The sequence below is a fragment of the Ranitomeya variabilis genome, chromosome 2 (assembly GCF_051348905.1).
Source record: "Ranitomeya variabilis isolate aRanVar5 chromosome 2, aRanVar5.hap1, whole genome shotgun sequence".
Classification (NCBI taxonomy): domain Eukaryota; kingdom Metazoa; phylum Chordata; class Amphibia; order Anura; family Dendrobatidae; genus Ranitomeya; species Ranitomeya variabilis.
The window spans coordinates 795,201,046-795,223,310 of NC_135233.1; the positions used below are offsets into that span (position 1 = coordinate 795,201,046).

Consider the following 22,265-nt stretch of genomic DNA (forward strand, 5'->3'; position numbering starts at 1 on the left):
AGTAGCGCTAGGGTTAGGACTAGGGTTAGGGTTGGGGTTGGGGTTAGGGTTTCAGTTAGAATTGGGGAGTTTTCACTGTTTAGGCACATCAGGGGCTCTCCAAACGCGACATGGCGTCCGATCTCAACGCGTTTGCGTTAAAAACGCATGCGTTTTTATAGAAAAAAAACAGAACACACACTGAAAAGTCACTCACCACCATCAAGGTGATAAAGGGATCCAAACCCTAACCCTAACCCTACCCCTAAACTCATCCCTAACCGTTTAATGAACATTTTCTGACAGTCATAGTGCCACGTATTTCAGTGCCACGTATTTCAGTGCCACGTATTTCAGTGCCACGTATTTCAGTGCCACGTCTTTCAGTGCTACGTCTTTCAGTGCCACGTCTTTCAGTGCCACGATATTTCAGTGCCACGATATTTCAGTGCCACGTATTTAAGTGCCACGATATTTCAGTGAAATACGTGGCACTGAAATATCGTGGCATTTACGTGAAATACGTGGCACTTAAATACGTGGCACTTAAATACGTGGCACTTAAATACGTGGCACTTAAATACGTGGCACTTATATACGTGGCACTTATATACGTGGCACTTATATACGTGGCACTTATATACGTGGCACTTATATACGTGGCCACTGAAATATCGTGGCACTTATATACGTATATACATATATACGTATATAAACGTATTTCAGTGCCACGTATTTCAGTGCCACGTATTTCAGGTTAGGATTAGGGGTAGGGGTAGGGTTAGGGGTAGGGTTAGGGTTTTTTGGTTTTTTCTTGTTTTCTTGTGTTTTTCTATAAAAACGCATGCGTCTAAAAAACGCATGCGTTTTACCGCGTTTACATGCGTTTTTTCACACATGCGTTTTTTAAAAAACGCATGCAGATAAAAACGCAAGTGTGAAACCAGCCTTACCCTTGGGAAAATAAAAACATGGGGGCTAAAATATAATTTTCGTGGAAAAAAATATATTTTTTATTTTCACGGCTCTGCGTGATAAACTGTAGTGAAGCACTTGGGGGTTCAAAGTTCTCACAACACATCTAGATAAGTTCCGTGGGGGGTCTAGTTTCCAATATGGGGTCACTTGTGGGAGGTTTCTACTGTTTAGGTACATCAGGGGCTCTGCAAATGCAACATGACACCTGCAGACCAATCCATCTAAGTCTGCATTTCAAACGGCGCTCCTTCCCTTCCGAGCTCTGCCGTGCGCCCAAACAGTGGTTCCCCCCATATATGGGGTATCAGCATACTCAGGACAAATTGGACAACAACTTTTGTTGTCAAGTTTCTCCTGTTACCCTTGGGAAAATAAAAATGTGGGGGCTAAAATATAATTTTCGTGGAAAAAAAAATATTTTTTATTTTCACGGCTCTGTGTGATAAACTGTAGTGAAACACTTGTTGGTTCAAAGTTCTCACAACACATCTAGATAAGTTCCGTGGGGGGTCTAGTTTCCAATATGGGGTCACTTGTGGGGGGTTTCTACTGTTTAGGTACATCAGGGGCTCTGCAAATGCAATATGACACCTGCAGACCAATCCATCTAAGTCTGCATTTCAAACGGCGCTCCTTCCTTTCCGAGCTCTGCCGTGCGCCCAAACAGTGGTTCCCCCCAATGTATGGGGTATCAGCGTACTCAGGACAAATTGGACAATAACTTTTGTGGTCCAATTTCTCCTGTTACCCTTGGGGGGAAAAAATTGCGGGCTAAAACATCATTTTGTGGAAAGAAAAAATGATTTTTTAATTTTCACAGCGCTACATTCTAAACTTTAGTGAAACAACTGGGGGTTAAAAGTGCTCACCACACATCTAAATAAGTTCCTTAGGGGGTCTTCTTTCCAAAATGGTGTCACTTGTGGGGGTTTCCACTGTTTAGGCACGTCAGGTGTCATGAATCCCAATGGCTAGGGATAGCAAGGGACAAGCAAAGTAATACAAAATATCGGACGAGCTCTAGGGTGATGGAACCTGGGCTGACCGCTGCCCTACGCCTGACAAACGCAACTAGAGATAGCCAGGGAGCGTGCCTACGTTGGTTCTAGACGCCACGCACCAGCCTAAGAGCTAACTAGTACTGCAGAGAAAATAAAGACCTCACTTGCCTGCAGAGGAATGAACCCCAAAAGGTATAGTTGCCCCCCACATGTATTGACGGTGAAATGAGAGGAAGGCACACACATAGAGATGATATATATAGGTTCAGCAAATTGAGGCCCGCTGTAAACTAGAAAGCAGAACGATACAAAAGGGGTCTGAGCGGTCAGCAAAAAACCCTAATCAAAAAACCATCCTGAGATTACAAGAACCCATGTGCCAACTCATGGCACATGGGGAGAACCTCAGTCCACTAGAGCTACCAGCTAGCATAGAGACATAATAAGCAAGCTGGACAAAAAAACCAACAACTGAAAATCAGCACTTAGCTTATCCTGAAAGATCTGGGAGCAGGTAGGCAGGAACCAAACAGAGCACATCAGAATACATTGATAGCCGGCAAGGGAATGACAGAAAGGCCAGGTAAAATAGGAAACACCCAGCCTCTGATGGACAGGTGGAAACCAAAGGCCGCAACCCACCAAAGTCACCCAGTACCAGCAGTAACCACCAGAGGGAGCCCACAAACAGAATCCACAACAGTACCCCCCCCTTGAGGAGGGGTCACCGAACCCTCACGAGAACCCCCAGGGCGATCAGGGTGAGCTCTATGGAAGGTGCGGACCAAATCAGTCGCATGAACATAGGAGGCGACCACCCAGGAATTATCCTCCTGACCATAACCCTTCCACTTAACCAAATACTGGAGTTTGCGTCTGGAAACACGAGAATCCAAGATCTTCTCAACAACATACTCCAATTCTCCCTCCACCAGCACCGGAGCAGGAGGCTCAACCGAAGGAACAACGGGCACCTCATACCTCCGCAACAACGACTGATGGAACACATTATGAATAGCAAACTATGCTGGGAGATCCAAACGAAAAGATACAGGGTTAAGAATCTCCGAGATCCTATAAGGACCGATGAACCGAGGCTTGAACTTAGGAGAAGAGACCTTCATAGGGACAAAACGAGAAGACAACCACACCAAATCCCCAACAAGAAGTCGGGGACCCACGCGGCGACGGCGATTAGCAAACTGCTGAGTCTTCTCCTGAGATAACTTCAAATTGTCCACCACCTGGTTCCAAATCTGATGCAGCCTGTCCACCACCACGTCCACTCCAGGACAATCCGAAGACTCCACCTGACCAGAGGAAAAACGAGGATGAAACCCCGAATTACAAAAAAAAGGAGAGACCAACGTGGCAGAACTAGCCCGATTATTAAGAGCAAATTCGGCCAGTGGCAAAAAAGCAACCCAGTCATCTTGATCAGCAGAAACAAAACACCTCAAATAAGTTTCCAAGGTCTGATTAGTTCGCTCCGTCTGGCCATTCGTCTGAGGATGGAATGCAGACGAGAAAGACAAATCAATGCCCATCTTGGCACAAAACGTCCGCCAAAATCTAGACACAAACTGGGATCCCCTGTCAGAAACGATATTCTCCGGAATCCCATGCAAACGAACCACGTTCTGAAAAAATAAAGGGACCAACTCAGAGGAGGAAGGCAACTTAGGCAAGGGCACCAAATGAACCATCTTAGAAAAGCGGTCACACACAACCCAGATAACAGACATTTTCTGTGAAACCGGGAGATCAGAAATAAAATCCATGGAAATGTGCGTCCAAGGCCTCTTCGGGATGGGCAAGGATAACAACAACCCACTGGCCCGAGAACAGCAAGGCTTAGCTCGAGCACACACTTCACAAGACTGCACAAAGGTACGCACATCCCTAGACAAGGAAGACCACCAAAAAGACCTGGCCACCAAGTCTCTAGTACCAAATATTCCAGGATGACCAGCCAACACAGAAGAATGGACCTCGGAGATGACTCTACTGGTCCAATCATCTGGAACAAACAGTCTTTCTGGTGGACAACGATCCGGTTTATCCACCTGAAACTCCTGCAATGCACGTCGCAAGTCTGGGGATACGGCGGACAATATTACCCCATCCCTAAGGATACCAGTAGGCCCAGAGTCTCCAGGAGAGTCAGGCACAAAACTCCTGGAAAGAGCATCTGCCTTCACATTCTTTGAACCTGGCAGGTATGAAACCACGAAATTGAAACGAGAAAAAAACAACGACCAACGAGCCTGTCTAGGATTCAAACGCCTGGCAGACTCAAGGTAAATGAGATTCTTGTGATCAGTCAAGACCACCACACGATGTTTAGCACCCTCAAGCCAATGACGCCACTCCTCAAATGCCCACTTCATGGCCAAAAGCTCCCGATTACCCACATCATAATTGCGCTCGGCGGGCGAGAATTTTCTAGAGAAGAATGCACATGGCTTCATCACCGAGCCATTAGAACTTCTCTGTGACAAAACCGCCCCCGCTCCAATCTCGGAAGCATCAACCTCAACCTGAAAAGGAAGTGAAACATCTGGTTGACACAACACAGGAGCAGAAGAAAACCGGCGCTTAAGTTCCTGAAAGGCCTCCACGGCCGCAGGAGACCAATCAGCAACATCAGCACCCTTTTTAGTCAAATCAGTCAAAGGTTTAACAATACTGGAAAAATTAGCAATGAACCGACGATAAAAATTAGCAAACCCCAAGAACTTCTGAAGGCTCTTAACAGATGTAGGTTGTGTCCAGTCACAAATCGCCTGAACCTTGACGGGATCCATCTCAATAGTAGAAGGAGAAAAAATGTACCCCAAAAAAGAAATCTTCTGGACTCCGAAGCGACACTTTGAGCCCTTCACAAACAGAGAATTGGCCCGCAGAACCTGAAACACCTTCCTGACCTGTAGAACATGAGACTCCCAGTCATCAGAAAACACCAAAATATCATCCAAATACACAATCATAAACTTATCCAGATATTCACGGAAAATATTGTGCATAAAGGACTGAAAGACTGACGGAGCATTGGAGAGTCCAAAAGGCATTACCAAATACTCAAAATGGCCCTCAGGCGTATTAAATGCGGTTTTCCACTCATCACCCTGTTTTATCCGCACCAGATTATACGCACCGCGAAGATCTATCTTAGTGAACCACCTAGCCCCCTTAATGCGAGCAAACAAATCAGTCAATAATGGCAATGGATACTGATACTTGACTGTAATCTTATTCAGAAGGCGATAATCTATACAAGGCCTCAGGGAACCATCTTTTTTTGCCACGAAAAAAAAACCTGCTCCCAGAGGGGACGAAGATGGACGAATATGTCCCTTTTCCAAGGACTCCTTAATATAATTCCGCATAGCAGTATGCTCTGGCAGTGACAGATTAAATAAACGACCCTTAGGGAACTTACTGCCAGGAATCAATTCTATAGCACAGTCACAATCTCTATGCGGAGGGAGCGAATTGAGCTTAGGCTCCTCAAAAACATCCCTATAGTCAGACAAAAACGCAGGGATCTCAGAAGGAGTAGATGAAGCGATTGAAATCGGAGGTGCATAATCATGAACCCCCTGACATCCCCAGCTTAACACAGACATTGTTTTCCAGTCCAGGACAGGATTATGAGTTTTGTTATGGTTCTCAATGGCAAGAGAACATAGCCCAGCAAACATAAGTACTAGCTCTTGGAAGGATGGAAACTAAACTGACCATGAACTAAACCTGCCGCACAACTAACAGTAGCCGGGTAGCGTTGCCTACGTTTTTATCCCTAGACGCCCAGCGCCGGCCGGAGGACTAACTAATCCTGGCAGAGGAAAATATAGTCCTGGCTCACCTCTAGAGAAATTTCCCCGATAGGCAGACAGAGGCCCCCACATATATTGGCGGTGATTTTAGATGAAATGACAAACGTAGTATGAAAATAGGTTTAGCAAAATTGAGGTCCGCTTACTAGATAGCAGGAAGACAGAAAGGGCACTTTCATGGTCAGCTGAAAACCCTATCAAAATACCATCCTGAAATTACTTTAAGACTCTAGTATTAACTCATAACATCAGAGTGGCAATTTCAGATCACAAGAGCTTTCCAGACACAGAAACGAAACTACAGCTGTGAACTGGAACAAAATGCAAAAACAAACGAGGACTAAAGTCCAACTTAGCTGGGAGTTGTCTAGCAGCAGGAACATGCACAGAAAGGCTTCTGATTACAATGTTGACCGGCATGGAAGTGACAGAGGAGCAAGGTTAAATAGCGACTCCCACATCCTGATGGAAACAGGTGAACAGAGGGGATGATGCACACCAGTTCAATTCCACCAGTGGCCACCGGGGGAGCCCAAAATCCAATTTCACAACAGAGTTTGTAACCATGGCAGACCAAGCACTAGTACATCATGTAAATTATACAGTACAAGGAAGCGAATCACCTCCTGATGAACGGGAGTCATGCGCATGGTCACTTGTGTCCAATACTGCGGTTTATTCATAGCCAATGGTGTAGAGTCAATTCCCTTCAGAGGAATAGGAACTTCCAGAGGTTCCAGACTAAAACCGCAGCGTTTAGCAAATGACCAATCCATAAGACTCAGGGCAGCGCCCGAATCCACATAGGCATCGACGGAAATGGAAGACAGTGAAAAAATCAGAGTCACAGACAAAATGAACTTAGGCTGCAGAGTACCAATGGCAAAAGATTTATCAACCCTTTTTGTGCGTTTAGAGCATGCTGATATAACATGAGCTGAATCACCACAATAAAAACACAATCCATTTTTCCGCCTATAATTTTGCCGTTCACTTCTGGACTGAATTCTATCACATTGCATAGTCTCAGGTGCCTGTTCAAAAGACACCGCCAACTGGTGCACGGGTTTGCGCTCCCGTAAACGCCGATCAATCTGAATGGCCATAGCCATCGACTCATTCAGACCTGTAGGCGTAGGGAACCCCACCATAATATCCTTAATGGCCTCGGAAAGACCATTTCTGAAGTTTGCAGCCAGGGCGCACTCATTCCACTGAGTAAGCACTGACCATTTCCGAAATTTTTGACAATATATTTCCGCTTCATCATACCCCTGAGAGAGGGCTAATAAAGCCTTTTCAGCCTGAATCTCCAGGTTGGGTTCCTCATAGAGCAATCCCAATGCCAGAAAAAACGCATCCACATTGAGCAATGCAGGATCCCCTGGTGCCAATGCAAATGCCCAATTCTGAGGGTCGCCTCGCAGGAAAGATATTACAATCTTGACCTGTTGAGCAGGGTCTCCAGAGGAGCGAGATTTTAAAGAAAGAAACAATTTACAATTGTTCCTGAAATTCAGGAAGGTAGATCTATCTCCAGAAAAGAACTCTGGAATAGGAATTCTAGGTTCAGACATGGGAGTGTGAACAACAAAATCCTGTATGTTTTGAACTTTTGCCGTGAGATTACTCAGGCTGGAAGCCAAACTCTGGACATCCATGTTAAACAGCTAATATCAGAGCCATTCAAGGGTTAAGAGGAGGTAAGAAGCAGCTAGACAGCAATTAAGGGCTAGGCAGCAAAACTCTGAAGGAAAAAATAAATAAATAAATAAATTTCCCTTAAACACTTCTTTTTCTCCTGCTTCAGCCCAAACAATTAACACTTTGTGGGCCGGCTATACTGTCATGAATCCCAATGGCTAGGGATAGCACAGGACAAGCAAAGTACAAATATATTACGGACGAGCTCTAGGGTGATGGAACCTGGGCTGACCGCTGCCCTACGCCTGACAAACGCAACTAGAGATAGCCAGGGAGCGTGCCTACGTTGGTTCTAGACGCCACGCACCAGCCTAAGAGCTAACTAGTACTGCAGAGAAAATAAAGACCTCACTTGCCTCCAGAGGAATGAACCCCAAAAGGTATAGTTGCCCCCCACATGTATTGATGGTGAAATGAGAGGAAGGCACACACATAGAGATGATATATATAGGTTCAGCAAATTGAGGCCCGCTGTAAACTAGAAAGCAGAACGATACAAAAGGGGTCTGAGCGGTCAGCAAAAAACCCTAATCAAAAAACCATCCTGAGATTACAAGAACCCATGTGCCAACTCATGGCACATGGGGAGAACCTCAGTCCACTAGAGCTACCAGCTAGCATAGAGACATAATAAGCAAGCTGGACAAAAAAACCAACAACTGAAAATCAGCACTTAGCTTATCCTGAAAGATCTGGGAGCAGGTAGGCAGGAACCAAACAGAGCACATCAGAATATATTGATAGCCGGCAAGGGAATGACAGAAAGGCCAGGTAAAATAGGAAACACCCAGCCTCTGATGGACAGGTGGAAACCAAAGGCCGCAACCCACCAAAGTCACCCAGTACCAGCAGTAACCACCAGAGGGAGCCCACAAACAGAATCCACAACAGTCAGGGGCTCTCCAAACACGACATGGGTTCCGATCTCAATTCCAGCCAATTTTGCATTGAAAAGTCAAATGGCACTCCTTCCCTTCCGAGCTCTGCCATGTGCCCAAACAGTGGTTTATCCCCATATATGAAGTATCAGCGTACTCAGGACAAATTGCACAACAACTTTTGGGGTCCAATTTATCCTGCTACCCTTGGGAAAATAAAAAATTTGGGGCAAAAAGATAATTTTTTGTGAAAATTAATATTAATTTTTTTTACGGCTCTACATTATAAACTTCTGTGAAGCACTTGGAGGTTCAAAGTGCTCACCACACATCTAGATTAGTTCCTTAGAGGGTCTACTTTCCAAAATGGTGTCACTTGTGGGGGTTTCCACTGTTTAGGCACGTCAGGGGCTCTTCAAACACGACATGGGTTCCGATCTCAATTCCAGCCAATTTTGCATTGAAAAGTCAAATGGCGCTCCTTCCCTTCCGAGCTCTGCCATGTGCCCAATCAATGGTTTACCCCAACATGTGGAGTATTGGCATACTCAGGACAAATTGTACAACGACTTTTTTGGTCCAATTTCTCCTGTTACCCTTGGTAAAATAAAACAAATTGGATCTGAAGTAAAAATTTTGTGAAAAAAAAGTTAAATGTTCAATTTTTTTTAAACATTCCAAAAATTCCTGTGAAGCACCTGAAGGGTTAATAAACTTTTTGAATGTGGTTTAGAGTACCTTGAGGGGTGCAGTTTTTAGAATGGTGTCACTTTTGGACATTTTCTGTCATATAGACCCCTCAAAGTCACTTCAAGTGTGAGGTGGTCCTTAAAAAAAATGGTTTTGCAAATTTTGTTGCAAAAATGAGAAATCGCTGGTCAACTTTTAACCCTTATAACTCCCTAACAAAAAAAAATTATGTTTCCAAAATTGTGCTGATGTAAAGCAGACATGTGGGAAATGTTGATTATTAACTATATTATGTGATATAACTCTCTAATTTAAGGGCATAAAAACGAAAAATTTGAAAATTGCTAAATTTTCATAATTTTCGACAATTTTCTGTTTTTTTCACAAATAAATGCAAGTCATATCGAAGAAGTTTTACCACTATCATAAAGTACAATATGCCACGAGAAAACAATCTCAGAATCACCAGGATCCGTTGAAGCGTTTCAGAGTTATGACCTCATAAAGTGACAGTGGTCAGAATTGTAAAAATTGGCCGTGTCACTTAGGTGAAAACAGGCTTTGGGGTGAAGGGGTTAAAGAGGGACTCCATTACCATAGGATATTTCAAAGCATTGGCCACATAGACAATAAAATAAATATCTTTTTGTAATTAAGAGTACAGTTCAGCCTCTAATAATTACCCTTAGTGGAGTGTAAGTTGGTTTCCCACTGTGTGAGGGTTAATAGAATTCCTTATGCACATAGGATATGTATTAGAACAAAAAAACACGCCTCCCGAAGAAGCAGTGCGAAACGCACGTTGGGGCAGAAGGACGCCAAGGGATTTCCACATGGCTGCACATCAGGTAATATAACCATCTAACATTTAGCATCTGAGAGCACAATCACTTAATAACATTGTGCACATAGGCACAGGGGAACAAACATAGATTTACCCAAGAAAATGGGAATGTACTAATAGTGTTTTTTTGTTCTCATACATATCCTATATGCATAAGGAATTCTATTAACCCTCACATAGTGGGAAACTAACTTACACTCCATTAAGGGTAATTATTAGAGGCTGAACTGTACTCTTAATTTCAAAGAGATATTTATTTTATTGTCTATGTGACCAATGTTTTGAAATACCCTATGGTAATGGAGTCCCTCTTTAAAGGATCTAGAACCCTTATGATAATGTATATCTTGGTTTTATAATGTTTATTAATAAAGTATAATATTTTAATGAAAAGTACTACTTTGGAGATCATTCCTTTTTGATGCTTGATCACCATTACAGTTATACAGTAGTACATTACCCTCAATGTTGAAGAGTGTTGTTATTTTGGGCACCTCATTGTGAATAAAAAAGACATACGACGCTTGCAGACAGAGTGGTAGGGTTTTCACTCACATAGCCACACACAAATTATACTAGCGCACCCGTGGGTGCTATTGGGGGTCTTTTATACAAAAGGTTCCACCCCAAACACTCACGCCCAGCCGGAGAAGACATCGTCCGTGTACCAATCCAGAGATTCCACATCACCAGAGTCGGAGACGTCCCACCACCAATAGGAAGACGCCACATCACAGACATGCTCAGTAACGTAATTTCTGGACTTAGACTTCAGAGTGTCAGGTTGCCGCTGCCTATTGCTGGTTAACATAGACTTAGCTGGAGAGCCAGCAGTAACCAAAGGAACACTATGAACTTGAGCAAGACACTGGGACTGACATCTATGTTCAGCAGCACCTGCAGCGGCCGAACCTGAATGGGAGACCACAGAGGCACATAAGGCTTGGGATCTATCCCATTCAGTGGGAGAATCCTGACGCCTAACAGAGTGAATGCTTTTGCAAGCCACTGTATAAATCCACCCTGCTGATCAGGTCAATTAATTTGTGACAGTGTAATACTGTATATCATGCAGTGTTCTCCGAAATGTTACAACTTTTCTTCAGGTGAACTGAACTCTCTCTTCCTCTTATGGATGGCGCATTATTTTCCATTTTGGCAACTTAAATAGAAGGAAATATTAATATGCAAGGATATATATACATATACTAGATTGTGGCCTGATTCTAACGCATCGGGTATTCTAGAATATGCATGTCCCCGTAGTATATGGACGATGATGATTCCAGAATTCGCGGCAGAGTGTGCCCGTCGCTGATTGGTCGAGGCAACCTTTATAACATCATCGTCGCCATGGCAACCATTATGACATCTACGTCGATACTGTGCCCGTCGCTGATTGGTCGAGGCCTGGCGGCCTCGACCAGTCAGAGACGCGGGATTTCCAGGACAGACAGACAGACAGAAAGACAGACAGACAGACAGAAAAACAGACAGACAGACAGACAGACGGAAAAACCCTTAGACAATTATATATATAGATATATATATATATATACTGTATATATACTGTATATGTACTGTATATATATATATATATATATATATATATATATACTAGATGGTGGCCCGATTCTAACGCATCGGGTATTCTAGAATATGCATGTCCACGTAGTATATTGCACAGCCCACATAGTATATTGCCCAGCCACGTAGTATATTGCCCAGCCACATAGTATATTACCCAGTGACGCAGTATATTGCCCAGGCACGTAGTATATTGCCCAGTGACGTATATTGACCAGCCACGTAGTATATTGCCCAGTGATGTAGTATATTGCCCAGTGACGTATATTGCCCAGCCACGTAGTATATTGCCCAGTGACGTAGTATTTTGCCCAGCCACATAGTATATTGCCCAGCCACGTAGTATATTGCCCAGTGACGTATATTGCCCAGCCATGTAGTATATTGCCCAGTGACGTAGTATATTGCCCAGTTACGTAGTATATTGCCCAGTGACGTAGTATACAGCACAGAGCCACGTAGTATATTGCACAGCGACATAGTATACAGCACAGAGCCACGTAGTATATTGCCCAGCCACGTAGTATATTGGGCAGTCACGTAGTATATTGCCCAGCTATGTAGTATATTGCCCAGCCACGTATGTCACAGGTTAAAAAAATAAAAAATAAACATATACTCACCTTCCGAAGGCGCGTTGTAGTTATGTCGCCTGTGTGGGGTGCAGGCGGCAGCTTCCGGTCCCAGGGAGTGATGACGTCGCAGTCACGTGACCATGACGTCATGGCAGGTCCTTCTCGCCCAGGCGCGCATGACCTGTGATGACGTCATGGTCACATGACCGTGACATCACGGCAGATCCTTCTCGCATACCATGCTTGCCACCGGAGCCTGCCGCTTGCATGGAGCGGTCACCTGAGCGTCGAGAGGAGCCGGAAAGGTGGCGGAAGGTGAGTATATAATGATTTTTTTTAATTATTATTATTTTTAACATGAGATGTTTTTACTATTGACGCTGCATAGGCAGCGTCAATAGTAAAAACTTGGTCACACAGGGTAATAGCGGCGGTAACGGAGTGAGTTACCCGCGGCATAACGCGGTCCGTTACCGCTGGCATTAACCCTGTGTGAGCGGTGACTGCGGGGAGTATGGAGCGGGCGCCGGGCACTGACTGCAGGGGAGTAGGGAGGGACTAATCGGACTGTGGCCGTCGCTGATTGGTTGCGGCAGCCATGACAGGCAGCTGGCGAGACCAATCAGCGACTTGGATTCCATGACAGACAGAGGCCGCGATCAATGAATATCCGTGACAGACAGACAGACAGAAAGACAGACAGACAGAAAGATACCCCTTAGACAATTATATAGTAGATATATATAGTATTAAAAGCCATTTCTGACACTGCAGCCCCAGGGCTATCCTGATATCCTGAACAAACTTAACTAATTGTAATATACTGTACAGAAGATGTGTTAAAAACCAGCACAATTCTTTTTCTTTGATAATTCTTTCTTTCTTTGTTTATTTATCACCCAACTACAGTATCTGCATATTTTCTTATAATCACCCATACAGTATACAGGTGCATCGCACATTAGAATATCATCAAAAAGTTAATTTGTATCAGTTCTTCAATACAAACAGAGTGATATAATTCAAGTGTTTATTTCTGTTAATGTTGACTATTATGGCTTATAGACGATGAAAACCCAAAAATGATAGCGAGGATGTGGTGTTGTGGTCATAAAAATCACCTAGGCAGGTTATCTTTGAACAATAATAAACTTCACAATTGGATATGTTTAAAAAAAAAAAATTCTGGGCTGGTGTCACTTGTCGCAAAATTTTCACAATCCTCAGGGATGTTTTTTCATTAAAATTATTAACTCCTTTAGTTCCTTTTAATGGATGAAGATGTTGCCCCCTGGATGGCCAGCCTCTAGTTGTGATTATTGTTTTCACTGGAGCATTCCTGCTGGCAAACCATAGTACTTGAGTCTGTCTATGCCTAAAAGAGCCCTGTAGTATGCATTGACTTTTTTGGTGATGGATACTGTGGGCATTATAATCTACATTTATCTGTCCTTATTCCAGTTATGCATCTACTTGTCCTGCAATTTTGTTGTGAAGACAACATAACATTTCTAGGGAACACAAATGTAAATAGCATGTGACTCTCTCTTGTGAGAAGTCTGAGTTAAGACTGATGAACCCATCTAGGATCTCCAGCTACTGTGCCCACATACGATAGGCCATTGGCAAAGTAACCATATGCAACTCTGATAGACTTTATCATACGAATATCTGGATCTTCCTAATGGAGTTCTAACAACATTATACTATTACAAGGGCTTCACAGTAAATTAGAATATCATCAAAAAGTTAATTTATTTCAGTTCTTCAATACAAAAAGTGAAACTCATATATTATATAGAGTCATTACAAACAGAGTGATCTATTTCAAGTGTTTATTTCTGTTAATGTTGATAATTATGGCTTACAGCCAATGAAAACCCAAACGTCATTATCTCTGTAAATTAGAATACTTTATAACACCAGCTTGAGAAAATGATTTTAACCCCTTCCCGACATGCGCCGTACTAGTACGGCGCATGTTGGGTCCCCTGCTTTGATGTGGGCTCCGGCGTTCAGCCCACATCAAAGTAGCGACATGTCAGCTGTTTTGTACAGCAGACATGTGTGCGCAATAGCGGCGGGTGAAATCGCGATTCATATTTGGTGTCTATGAACTCGTAATGACCTGGAGAATCAAAATGGCAGGTCAGGTTTAGCATTTAGTGAAGCTAGCAAAAAAGCCAATCAAAAAACAAGTGTGGGATTGCACTTTTTTTGTAATTTCACCGCACTTGGAATTTTTTCCCCATTTTCTAGTACAAGACATGGTAAAACCAATGGTGTCTTTCAAAAGTACAACTCGTCCAGCAAAAAATAAGCCTTCACATGACCATATTGACAGAAAAATAAAAAAAGTTATGGCTCTGGGAAGGAGGGGAGCGAAAAACGAAAACACAAAAACGAAAAAGGGCCGCAGCGGGAAGGGGTTAAAATCCGAAATGTTGGCCTAGTGAAATGTATATTCAGTAAATGCACTCAATACTTGGTCAGGGCTCCTTTGGCATCAATTACTGCATCAATGTGGCGTGGCATGGAGGGAGATCAGCCTATGGCACTGTTGAGGTGTTATGGAAGCCCAGGTTGCTTTTATAGCAGCATTCAGCTGGTCTGCATTGTGGGGTCTGGTGTCTCTCATCTTCCTCTTTACAATACCCCATAGATTCTCTATGGGGTTAAGGTCAGGTGAGTTTACCTATACCAGCAGATGACATAGCTCCCCAAACCATCACTGATTGTGGAAACTTCACACTAGACCTCAAGCAGTTTGGATTTTCTGTCTCTCCATTCTTCCTCCAGACTCTGGGACCTTGATTTCCAAGGTTTAGTGTGACGTATCCACAATCAATGATGGTTTTGAAAGCCATGTCATCTTCTGGTGTAGGTCCACTGTGTTTCATCAGAACCAAAGTCAGCGCAGCCGTCTCTCAGGAAATTTTAGAGCACTTCATGTGGGAAGTGGGAAGAGCCGGGCAAAGTGCCAGATGTCTGCTTTAGAAAGGCTAGTTGTCAAAAATCGGGTCCCCACATCATTTTTAAAAATGATTTATTTCAATAATTTAAAAAAAACAGCGTAAGGACCACTATATTCTTGAAAACCAACCTTCCTAACGCTGCAGCTTAGGGTTGCAGCTAGTGATGAGCGAGTGTACTCGTTGCTCAGGTTTTCCCGAGCACGATCGGGTGGTCTCTGAATATTTGTAACTGCTCGGAGATTTAGTTTTCCTTGCCTCAGCTGCATGATTTACAGCTGATAGACAGCTTGAATACATGTGGGGATTCCCTAGCAACCAGGCAACCCCCACATGTACTCAGGCTGACTAGCAGTCGTAAATCATGCAGCTGCATCAACAAAAACTGAATCTCCGAGCAGTTACAAATACCCAAGCAATGAGTACACTCGCTCATCACTAGTTGCAGCCTCCAGCTGTCAGTTTTGCCTGGTTGGTTATCAAAAATACAGGGAACTCCATGCTTAATTATTTATTTAACTATTTATTTGCGGTAGCAGATGTAGACTGATAGAAGCAGTAGTCCCATCAGCCCACGCCAGCGACTGGAGGAAAATGTAATGCTTCTGATCACAGCTGCGAGCTCAAGCTGTCATTTAACAGCGTGGGAATGTGCTGTCTGACTGGCGGTAATAACTTTACTGCCAATCAGAAGCAGTGTTTGCCGTGTTGTCATGCACATGATAGAGCGACAAACACCCAGTGTTCCATGGGCCACACCCTAACAGCAACATGAACTTACTGATTAAGTCTGTTTTTGGTGTCCGTGCCTGGACAATAGATGTTCGGTATGGACACCAAACTTTACTGTTCGGTTCTCCAATCTCTACTTGTAACTGCTTTTTTAAGCCAGCCAGGAGTCTTTCAATTTCTGTTTGAGGGATTTTCATCCATTCTTTCTAGAAAAACTTCCAGTTCTGTGAGATTCCTGGGTTTTCTTGCATGCACTGATCTTTTGAGATCTAACTACAGATTTTAATGATGATTGACTTTCAGCAATCATTTTCAATGATGTTCAGATCAGGGGACTGTGAGGGCCGTTGTACCTTCAGCTTGCTCCTTTTAAGGTAGTCTATTTTAGATTTTGACATGTGTTTCGGATCATTATCCATTTGTAGAAACCTCTTTTCAACTTCAGCTTTTTTTTCAGATGGTGTTGTTTGCATTAAGAATTTCTTGAAATTTCATTGACTCAATTTTTCCCTCTACCCGTGAAATGTTCCCCATGCCATTGGCTACAACACAAACTCAAAGCCTGATTGATCCACCCTAATGCTTAATGGTTGTCGAGATGTTCGATTCCTGAAATTCTGTTCCCTTTTTTCTCCATACATACCTTTTATCATTGTAGCCAAAGAGTTTTATTTTTAGCTCATTGGACCACGGGACTTGTTTCCAAATTGCATCAGGCTTGTTTAGATATTCTTTTGCATACTGCTGAAGCTGGATTTCATGATGAGGAAGCAGGAGAGGCTTTCTTCTGATAACTCTTCCCTGAAGGCTGTATTTAAGCAGGTGTCTCTGAACAGTAGAACAATGTACCACAACTTCAAAGTCTGCTAAATCTTTCTGGAAGTCTTTTGCAGGCAAGCATGGGTTCTGATTTATCTCTCTAGCAATCCTATGAGCAGCATTTACTGAAATTTTGCTTGGTCTTCCAGACCTTATCTTGATCTCCACTGTTCCTGTAAACTGCAATATCTTCATTACATTTGAAATTGAAGAAAGGGCAACTTGAAAATGCTTTATTACCTTCTTATAGCCTTCTCCTGCTTTGTGAGCCTCCACCATTTTCATTTTCAGAGTGCTAGGCAGCTGCTTAGAAGAACCCGTGGCTGCTGTTTTTGACACAAGGTTAGAGGAGGCTGGGTTTTTATAAGGCTGGGAAATTTGCGCTACCTGACCTTTCCTAATGATGATGGTAAACAAGCCATAACCTTAACAGGCTAATTAAGGTCAGCTAGAGGATGTAATGCTGCAACAGATGGAAAGATAGCAAATAATAAATGGGTCCCTTTCTGTCACGGGTTTTCCCTGACAGAGAAGGGCCAGAAGACTGCTGAGTCTCATTCCACATACTCCTGCACTGATTAGAAGCACTACATCATGTTAAACGGTGCAGGTTTCTGCTCGCAGTTCAGGGGTTAAATCTGTTCAGTTGAGAGTCTCTGAAGCTTTCCTGCTTTGATGATCTCAACTGTTCAGTGTTGGACACTCCCCTCTGCTATATATCCTCGCTTTTGGCAATAAGAATTGCCAGCGTCAGTTTTATACTTCCCGATGTGAAGTTGCAGGTGTTTGAGAGGGTGTTTGGAGTGTTGTTCTAAAAACTGCTGCTTGGTGATTTGTCTGTGTGCATATCCTCATTCTCTCCTATTTTGTTGTTTCTTCCTTTTACTTCCCTATGTTCCACTCTGTTGCTTGTGAGTGCATATTTTTATGATTGGTATTTTCATTTATCTCTGTATGCCTTCCCTCGTTTGTCTGGTTTATGTATTCTTATATAGCTACTCCTCACTTCCCTGTTTGGGGGAGGGGACAGACAAGGGCAGATTCAGGAGCTTGGTAAGGTATGTGGCTCCGGCATCTTCACGATTAGAAGTAATATTGGTAGCAGGGATAGCTAAGGCACTCCTAGCTTTAGGGATAGGGAAGGCGCCCGTAGCCCCGGGATATGAAACTACAGTCACAGGATATTTTCATGGGGAATTTTAACTAACCATTCAATGGGACATAAAGTATTTTGGTTGTTCTAAAAGCTGTAAGTTCTTATGAACAATTCAAGAAAATTATTTATTTCAGTTTATTGATGGGCCGCCATATCAGGGGCTCTAAGACCTCAGTCTAGATTGGCTCTTCTACCGATGGAGAAGGACCCGAAGTTTGTTAGGGAAGCAGAATCTGATGCCCACAGTCATCCCACTAGTCCAATAAGAAAGGAACCCTTAAGAGAACAGCATCATGACAAGTCTTTTTGACAAATTACAAAAATTAAACACAGTGAAAAGTAATCAAAATAAATAATAGAGGGCTTCTCAGCGTAATATTGACTTGATCTTAAGCCAGGAAATGTAAAACTCCTACTCTCTCAAAGGAGCAGATACCGGTGCTGTTGCTGGGTTGCTGAGTCCTGTCAAGCTCTCCTCTTGCAATGACCAGTGTCCTTGTACAGTATCTTCTCCATGCTTTTGAAACTATGCCAGGAGGCACAAATGAATCTGCCACTGTGGTGAATCTGTACTACCTGTGCAACCTGATAAGGCTGCAGGTATCACTTCATGCTACCAGGAGTAACAAAGAAACTAGCAAAAAGCAAATCTAGAGAAGAATCAGTTTGAAAGGATAAGGAGAATGTAATGGTTTGTTGCCGCCACCTACAAAATGTTGACATTAGCTTGCTGTTTCCTCACCAGTGCGCCTGTTGTCTTTTTAATTTGTCCCAAAAGTAGATTAAATTGATTTACATTGGCTTTGACATATTGACTTCCTTGAAGTTTATTTGACTTGGGATTTTACTGTGATGCCTAAGTGTTCCTTTAATTTTTCTGACCATTGTCAGAAAACCATATCAGGTTCAAATATTTGGTGTCATCAGGATATTAGATGTTAAAGGTAATGTTTTTATCCAAATTTGTGAACTTATTTGAACCAGATACAGGAACATATATTTTCATACTTTAGATTATTCTATTATCTGTATATTATTCCAGGGGCAATCATCTTGCCTTAGCTGCACCTCTAGTTTAACTGGCTGTAGATCAGAGATATTCATTACATAATGTAGATCACTATGAAATCACTCAAAATAACTCTTAAAAAGCTGCAATATTTTGTTGCACTTGGCGTAGGGTAAACTATTAATAGCCTCTGTTGCTGCTTTAAATGGTAGTATCCAGATGCTGCAAGGGCCCAGTGAAATGTGGAGAAAGTCTTGGTGTATGGTAATATGGACAGAGGTGCAGGGAAAATCATTGACATACACCCCTTACTTTTGGGGGCATGAAAGGTAAAATTTCACCCATGTGATGCGCTCAAAACATAAAGATTAAGGTGGTTAAGGTCCCAGATTTTGGTCTTAATACTTTTTTGTCTCTCAAATAAAAAGTTACATTTACTTCCAGCTATTAATTTTACAAATTTGTTTTCACTTCTTTTTCATGCTGAAAACTCAAGGCAGAAGAAGGAGAAAGATAGGTAATATAGTTTTACATAAACTTGAAAAATTAACTTTATCTGTACACTGCATGAGCATATTGTGTTTTGGAAAGGAATTTCATAGTTGAAGAAATTTGTATACTAGTGTTTTTGCATCACTTTACTTTATTAGCAGAAACAAGTGATTCCTCTTCCCCATTGATTCTCCAAAATGATTTACTGAAAGTTAAAAACTTCTTAAGATAATGACAACACAAGATGGCATACGGTACTTCTGTTTTTGGAATTGAGACATTTTAGTTGTTATCTTTGACTTAGATTTTCAACTACACAGTGTCAAATGTGTTATGTTTGTAAATGGACTTGCTTTTTCTGAGAAGATAATTCAAAAATTTCCAACATGATCACACTTTCCATTGTCCCTTTGTAAAAATAGCTGCAGCAACATTTTAAAAAATGTCCAATATGTATTTATACATAGAAATACACTAAGAAGATTCTCTTTTAATTCAGACAGTGAGCACATTGATATTGGTTATGTCAGGCTTAAGGGGTTTATCAAGATTTTTTTTGTTTGCTTTTTTTTTTTACTATGGGCTGAAAAACTGTGCCCTACGCCAATATCTGCTGGCATAGAGAGGTCTGTGATTAGACGGCTTCCACTAATGTCAGGTGAACAGAGCAGCGTCTTCTTTTTTAGTTGGCCCTGTTGACAGGGTGTGACTGCTGACATCATGCTGATTGACAACTGTCTCCCCGCTGCCCAACTGCGAGGAGTCGGCTACCAATCAGCATGACGTGAACAGTCATACTCCGTCAACAGAGCAGCCAAAGAAGAATAGCTGCTCTGTTGACATTGACCTGCTGAATATCTGCAGGAGTGATGAGCGGCTGCCCTGTTCTGGCAGCGGGTAGAACAGGCAGATACTTCGCAACAACCGGCCTGTTCGTTTTTAACCCATAGTAAAAATAAAAAGTCTTCGATAAACCTGTTAAACTTTGCAAGATCTTGTTGCTATAGATTGCTGAGTGAAATGAATTTTTTTATTTATTCCTGCAATTCTATGAACTTATTATTCACTATTTTTATTTATTTTTTTAAGAATTTGTATTAAACTGATATAACTGTTTTGCAACGGTTGATATTTAGTTTGTGTAATATCTACATTTTTGTCCATTCTTTTTATTACTGGTTACAGTAGAACATTTTGGGACGAGAGATAAAATCAATTGAATGTAAGGCTCAGTCAATATACTCAATGTACTTGCTTTTTTTCATGCTGCAGATCTGATAGCATTGTAGTGCGCTATGCTGTGGTCTTTGAAAAAGGCAGCTCTGGATCTAAAAATAAAATTGATGAGACACCTACTATCGGATCTAGCAAAGTTGAAAAAGTTAACAATGAAGAGGCAAAAGAAATGTCATACACTGTGCTAGAACTACAGCAGATGGTTGCCATGGCACTGCAGGATGATCGATCTCTGGCCGTGGACCTACAAACGCTCATGTTTTCAGATGGTGAGTAAACAAACAGTCTGGGATTTTTCCTGTCTGTGGAATACGTAATGGGATCTTTAAGTAAAAATAAACAAAACCAACTTCCCAGAATATTCCTTGTAGATATATGTACAATATTGACATGTGTTTTTCCATTATTTATAGCCTGTTTTGTTATATTTCCCTTTTTGCATCTGGACAAAAATAATAACATTACTTATTCTTCCACAAGTATACAGTGGGTGAAATAAGTGTTGAACACAACATCACCAATTATCTAAGTAAATAAATTCCTGCAACTGACATGATATTCTCCCCAGATGTTGGAAACAATCCATCCAATCCACACAGGCAAAGAAATCAAACTATAAATGGCCATTAATTAAGTTATGTGTAATATTGGGAAATAACACAGGGAAAAACATGAAGAAAAAGAGATGCAAAAAGCCATGGATAGTCATGATGCCAGCTGAAATCCATCAGTAATTAGAAAGCAATCCTAATCCTAACACTTACTGAAAAATAGCATCAGCTATTTCAACTGATGGCCTATAAAAAGTGTCTCATTACCAAGGTACCACACAGGAAACAACTCATGATGGGTATGGAGCGCCCCCGTATAGGGCAGTGGGGTACTCGGTACCGGGTCCTTCGGTTCTCGGCGGGGATGTCACAGCGGCTGACCCTGTCCGTGGACCTAGGGACATCCGTTGTAAATGGGGGAAAGGTCTTTAAAGGGATAATGTTCGTGACGCCACCTGTGGTATTCGGTCAGGGTGACCGACGCTGTTTAGGGGTCCACTGGGGGTGATGTGATGGCAGCTAGATGATATACCTTCCCACAGGTGAAGTGTATCCCCAGGGCTTCCCAGAGTGTAGATGATGGATGGTGTGAGGCGCAGTGAAGAACGAGGACACAAGGTTACAGTCTCTTTACCTTTATTAAAGGCTTCAGCATCCACAGTCCTGGATACAGACCACAGGGCAGGCAGAGTCCGGCTGGTCTGAAGGCAAATCCAGAGTCCCCTTATCCAGGTGGAAATCAGTAGCCTTCCTCTAGCACCTGTGTGTTGTAGTACCTCCCTGCTAAGCTTCTCGGTAAGGTCCTCACAACTGATGTTGGTGTTCTAGATGTTATTTCTCTTTCTCTCTGTCCCCCTGATGGAATGGATAGGACAAACCTGTATGACTGGTGGCCTGAGACTTTTTACAGGGACTCTATCATGCCCCGGCCCCCACAAGTTGCCACCGTGCCTCCTGGGTATGGGTCGGGCAACTAATATGGAATTAGCTGTCCTGCTGGTCTCTGGAGTAAAGCATAGAGATCCTTACTCCCTCTGTATTCTGGCTACCAGATCCTGCGCCTCAGAAAGGAGGCAGCCTTTTGCAGGGCAGAACTCCTTCTGGTTTCCTCTCCTTTTGCTATGACTTCATTTCTCACCCTCCGCAATACAATTCTCTTCTAATGTCTCTTTCTTAGGATGCTGTCGCACGTCGGGCAGGCGCAGCTCCGTGGCCTTCTGTCT

The 22,265-nt window shown here is 42.6% G+C and overlaps 1 protein-coding gene across 1 annotated transcript in view; it reads left to right on the plus strand.

Moving 5' to 3' along the window:
* Positions 1-22,265, plus strand: part of IMPG1 (interphotoreceptor matrix proteoglycan 1) — a 742,521-nt gene that overhangs the window by 377,486 nt on the left and 342,770 nt on the right. Inside the window, exons 9-10 of the mRNA XM_077289856.1 lie at positions 19,260-19,280; positions 20,528-20,760. Of these exons, the coding sequence (XP_077145971.1) occupies positions 19,260-19,280; positions 20,528-20,760 (254 nt within the window). The remainder of the gene's footprint in view (positions 1-19,259; positions 19,281-20,527; positions 20,761-22,265) is intronic.